This window comes from Squalius cephalus (genome assembly GCF_949319135.1).
Source record: "Squalius cephalus genome assembly, chromosome: 2".
In the NCBI taxonomy this organism is placed as follows: domain Eukaryota; kingdom Metazoa; phylum Chordata; class Actinopteri; order Cypriniformes; family Leuciscidae; genus Squalius; species Squalius cephalus.
Window position 1 is genome coordinate 10943489 of NC_137123.1, and position 6078 is coordinate 10949566.

The 6078-nt window shown below is 34.9% G+C and overlaps 1 protein-coding gene across 1 annotated transcript; it reads left to right on the plus strand.

The window, feature by feature from the left end:
* The first annotated feature begins 670 nt into the window (after positions 1-670).
* On the plus strand, positions 671-4851 carry LOC307152391 (GTPase IMAP family member 8). Its single transcript, XM_079860971.1, has 3 exons — positions 671-1087; positions 2527-3384; positions 3811-4851. The coding sequence occupies exons 1-3, from the start codon at positions 1069-1071 to the stop codon at positions 4503-4505; spliced, it is 1572 nt and encodes a 523-aa protein (XP_079717097.1). The 5' UTR covers positions 671-1068; the 3' UTR covers positions 4506-4851.
* Positions 4852-6078: the final 1227 nt, after the last annotated feature.

Genomic DNA, 6078 nt, shown 5'->3' on the forward strand with positions numbered 1-6078 from the left:
GTAAACATCTAAGATTTGAATTGTTTGAATAGTTAAATGCTTTTTAAATGTGTGGGTTTTTTATTTTTATTTTATTTTTTACTTTTTTGGGGTTGTGGAACAGCAGTTTGCACCTATTCTTTATGGCATATATCCATATATATACACCTTAACTCATGTTTATAATGTTATTTGGATTTTAATGTTATTCTTTTTGTAATTTTACTCTTTGAGTAATATGCTATCTTTTATCTATAGACGCGGGCATCAGATTGTACATTTACCTGAGACAGAACATGTAAGACCATTTCATCCACATTTGAATCCACAATGAATCAATATTATAAATGCTTGAACAATTTTTATGCATTCATCGTTATTATTTTTATTTATTCATTTATCATAGTTTTAAATTTCCTTCAGTGTCTCATCAGTGTTGATTCTCACTCTTTTCGTTCATTGGTTTGTTCAGTTGGAGCTCAAGAGGTGCACTGCAGCTTTAAAACCACACAATGAATGTCCTGCCGTTAAACCTGTTCAATAAATACCACGAAAACAACTGAAGTGTCATTCAGGTCTATAAATAACACTTCAGATGTATTTGAACAGGTTTAACGTGTGCTGAAGGTTGGAGCACAGAAACAAACTGAACTGATATACAGTATATTCCAACTTTGTGTTGCAGCTCAATATGGATTATTAAGAGAATGATACTAGAGATCAGGGATGTTAACAGAATTATGAGCTGAACTCCAGAGTCAACATGTGAAATTGTCATTTTTCTTGTTGTCCAGTGCTCACTAAAATGTTAAACAAAAATATCAGTTTAGCTATGATGTATTTAAATTGAATACCATCGAGGCAAATCAAACTGTATTAAACTGGCATGAAATGTGTTTTCATTTATGAAAGCATGTGTCAGAAAGCCTTTTAACCACACACTAGCGTTAGGCAATAACTGTCATTAGTTCATGACAATAGAGGGAGTTTCACAGTCACAAGAGCTGAGCTCAAATACCTTCATTCTGTCACTGGATTCACACTGAGATTGAACAGCTGAGAAACTACAGGAATAAACCAAACAGAGACATGCATCCAGTGCGTACAGGTACGTTTCAATTACTGTACTTCAACTCTAACCAACTACTATAATCATTATAATATTATAATCACACAAAACCTGTTTAACTACTGTAGTTGATCTCAATGACTCTCAGTGTTAAGGTGTGTGATATAGCCTAGATTTAGTATATATATCTTCACATAAACAATGAAACAATATCTATAATTATTGTATCAAAGATGTGTGTATATTTGCACTAATAGGCAGTAAATACAATACCATAGTTCACATACTACAGTCTGTGTGCTGTCAGGTTATCAAGTATATGATCGTTTAGCTAATATGATACAATACGTTACAGATACAATCAATATGTTTGTAGATCTGTCGATTTAGGCTGAAGTGATTGTCATCGAGTCAAATTGTTCTTATAAGGACTTATAAGTCTTATAAGGAAATCTCTGACTTCAGACATACATTTTTTCCTCAGTTTTAAAGTTGACATGAGCCAATTTACTTAGTATAACTTTTATAATTTTTTCTGTATTATTGTGAATAATTTATTTATACATCGTTCCAAAAAAAACAAAAACAATTATATATCAAAAATAGGGTTTAATAGCTCCATCTTTTAAAAAGGTATCGTCTTGTCCATAATCTACAGTCATTTTAATAATATACAATAAAAGTACATTTTCCTGTGTTAATCTCGTACTTTAGTTACTAATATAGTAATGTTTGTGGATCATGTGCTTGATCAAAGAGACACTGTCTCTTTAAGAAAAGGCAGCACTTCCTGTGGAAGTACATTTTCTCCCAAAAAATCTCTGTAACTATTTCACGTTTTGGTGGTTTATTCTTACAAATTCGTACGATCTTGTCCCTCTTCCGTTTTAGTATAATCTGTTTAAACCCCAGGGATGGGTAACAGTGTAAAATGTGATCAGTTGACCTAACTTAAAAAAGTAAGTAAACCCGTTGCCTTAAGATTAGGTAAATAAACTTTATGCATAATTGAGAAAGTTAAGTGTTCATGTAACTTAATTTTTTCAATTACGCAAATTTACATAACTTAATTTTTTCAATTACGCATGAAGTTTCTTTCCTGAATAATTTTGAGGTAACGGGTTTCCTCACTTTTTTAAGTGAAGTCAATTGATCACTTTTTACAGTGTAGGTTTAGGGGCAGGGTTAGGGTTTGAGCTACAATATTTTGGAATTAAGATAAAAACAATTGTTAAGAAACATTAAAATTAGTTTAGATACATTTTACACAGTTTTCGACTAATTTATGGAACCTACTGTCCCTAATTCCTCTTATTATTCAACAGTCACAAGCTATATTTTATTACATAACACTTTTCATGATCCAAACATTGATATGTATCTAATACACTACCTTATGATACCGTAACCATTTACTGAAGATCATATTGCAACTACCAGACTTTAGTCAACAATGATTATTTCTGTTTTATTCCCAGAGTCTGATGAAGCACTTGCTGTACAGAATCTGAGGATTGTGCTGATCGGAAAAAGTGAAGCTGGAAAGGGTTCAATAGGCAACCTAATACTGGGACGAGATGCATTTAAAGAGGGCATAACCAGAGAGAGTGAGATACAGAGAGGAGGAGTAGAAGACAGAAACATCTCCATCATCGACACTCCAGGATTCTTCAACACTCAACTGACTGATGAAGAGATGAAGAAGCAGATGATGAAGAGTCTGGATCTCTCTGATCCCGGTCCTCACGTCTTCCTGCTCGTCATCAGAATCGACAAATTCACAGAAAACGTGGATAAGATCGTGAGAAAGATTCACGAGCACTTCGGAAAAGAAGCTTTCAGGTTCACCATGGTGTTGTTCACAGGAAAAGAGGTGATGTCCAAACGGGAATGGATCGAGTTCAGGCTGCACAGAAAAACGAGAGAACTCCTGAGCTTCTGTGAAGAGAAATGCGACGTGATCATTTACAAAAACAAGAGAGATAAGAAGCAGATCGCCAGTCTGTTGGAGAACATTGATGAAGTGGTGAGGAAGAACAGACGAGAGCATTACGTTAAAGAGATCTCCCCGAAGAACAGTGAAGACGAGACAAGGACGAAACAAGACAGGACAGAGAAGATCCGTCAAGAGGAGCAAATAACAGGCCAAGAGAAAGAGGAGAACAGAGGAGAGCATCAGATCAGAGAAGAAGAGATAGAAAACAGTGTTCAGAAAGAACAAAGAGCGACAAATGAGAGAGAAAAAGGATGTATGGATGGAAATCAAAGCGACAGAAAACATGAAACATGTTCGATCGGCGAGGAGAAGAAAGAAACACCAGAAAATCATTCAATAGGTAAATATTTAGCTGTTAAAATGTATACAATTGTATATTCTGATGTGAAAATATAATATCTTCCCTTTTGTATTAGATTTAAATTATTGTTATGTATTTAAATAATTAAGTTATTTAATATTTACAACACAAAAAAAGTTGTAATATGAAAATGTACACCTCTTTTTATTAAGTTTTAAGTTAGTAAACTAAAATGCATATTACTCTATGCATCATAAAATTATTTATTTAATATTCACTGATGATTATACTGTATGACATTTCTTTACAAATGATTTCATAAATTTGATATTACCGAAACATTGACAGAACATTTGCATTTATTCAGTGTTTGCAATATTTTAAGAAATTTTTTCACAGTGTTTTGAGCCTCAAAACTGTCATAAACAGTAACTGAACTAATATGCATATTGTTTTTCTTCACAGCGTCCGATCTGAGGATTGTTCTTCTGGGTAAAAGTGGATCAGGAAAGAGCTCGACAGCAAACACCATCCTGGGCAGAGATGCCTTCAAAACCAATAAGAGTTTCCCATCAAGCCCTCAAACCTGTGTGAAACAAGAAGCCGGTGTGTGTGGAAGAAACATCTCAGTGATTGACACCTCAGGACTGTTGGATCCGTCGATGACGAGGGACCAGCTGAAGGCTGAGATTGAGACGTGTGTGGAGATGTCTTCTCCTGGTCCTCATGTGTTTCTGCTGGTCATCAGGCTGGACGACAGATTCACAGATGAAGAGAAAAACACAGTCAAATGGATTCAGGAAAATATTGGAGAAGAAGCTGTTCGTCACACCATCGTTCTGTTCACTCACGCTGATCAACTGAAGGGTCGATCATTAGATGAGTATATCAGAGACACTCCAGATCTACAGGCATTTACTGAGAGTTTTGGTGGCAGATTTCACTCATTTAACAATGAAGACATGGAGAACCGCTCTCAGGTCACTGAACTGCTGGAGAAGATTGAGAGGATGGTGGAGAGAAATGGAGGGAAGCACTACATCACAGAGAAAGAGGAGAAAGTCAAAGAAAACCCATCCAGTTGGTTGAAAGGAGTGTTTATTTTCGTCATAGCGCTCGCGGCTGCGGCGGTCGCTCAGACTGGCTTTGAGGGAAGATGAACATCTGGAACAACAGCACAGCAATATGAACAAAACTGGAAAATCCCATTTTGATTGTCTTCAATATTACAGATTCTAAAAAAAGTAACAGTGAAAGACTATATAAATTGTAACTGTTCATCATTTTTCATTAGGCTGGACCTAAAGATTGTATTACCCATTAAACATAACAGAATTTTTAAATATATGATCTCTGACTAAAATGTATGCCAAATATAAGTTTAATATGTTCCATATAGAAAATATAAATATTTGTGTTTGAGCATTACTTCATTTTTAAAGAAAAAAGTGTTTTGAATAAAACAGTATTTTGCCATTTTCAGTGGTTAATATTAGTTATTAGTGTAACAAAAAAAGAGCTTTCTTTGTGTGTTCACTGAGACTTAAGCCTACATTCATGTAGTTCATTTCTTTACTTTTAATTTTTTATTTGCAGGCAAACTATGAGCTATTTGTTGGTTTATCTCCCTCTAAACTGTAATCGGTGTGGCTCAGCGACGGAAGTTTTATGTTTTATTTAATGTTTTAATGACCGCTCGGCTCAACAAATGGTCAGAGTTTGGGGCGTGGCTACCAGTCCCTGTGATTCTAACATTAGCTGGGTTTCCATCCAAACGTGACGCGAATCTTGTCAAAGTTTGATAAACAAAAAAACATAAAATGTGAGTTAGGTCTGTTTCCATCAAGTTGTTGGAGCGTATGACAGTGGTATTGGTAACCAAGCAACCAACAGTAAATAAAACACAGTCAGCGGATTCAGCCGATTAATCACGTGGGTTTAATGTTCACTTGTCAGAACTTATTCTGCAAATGTGTATCCATCTCCCATTATTCGCATGATCTATTTTTCACACATTTCAAAAACCACCTCAAGCAACCGTAAAAACTGGTTTTGTGAATACTAATAATATATATATATATATATATATATATATATATATATATATATATATATATATATATATATATATATATATATATATTTAAATTGGCGTTTCCATCACTGGTTTCTGATGCGAAACTTCAAAATGTGCATAAAAACAGGGGGATGGAGACAGAGATAACTGCATCTATATTTTTAGTATCAAGGTCTGGGTGTGGTAATATTGCGTGTAGCTGGTGAAACGTGATGCTTCGTCATGGTCTTGTTTTGAGTCCATTGAATCTTTACCTTGAATGAATGTGTTTTAGGTGGAGTGTTTTGTTGGTCTCTGACAGATCTGGATCTCATGACACACCTTTTTACATCACACATTCTTAAAAAAGTCTCATGGAAACTGTTATGACTTGCATTTCTGTAGGTAGGCCTACTCCAATTTCAAGCTGGAATGTATTTGTGTTTGTGCAATCATTCTTGACTCATTACTCATCATGACACTTTCTGCTCCTCCCAAACTACCACCTAACCAAAGAGATGCCAAACATTATGATTAATTAAGAGTGTTTGCAGGCCTGTTTTAAACTGCAAATGTAAAATGTGAATGAAACCTATAGTGTCAAGTCAAACCTATAGTGTCAAAAAACCTGCATATGGGCCTGTGCTTCCTTATGATTAATCTGTTCTCCATTTGTT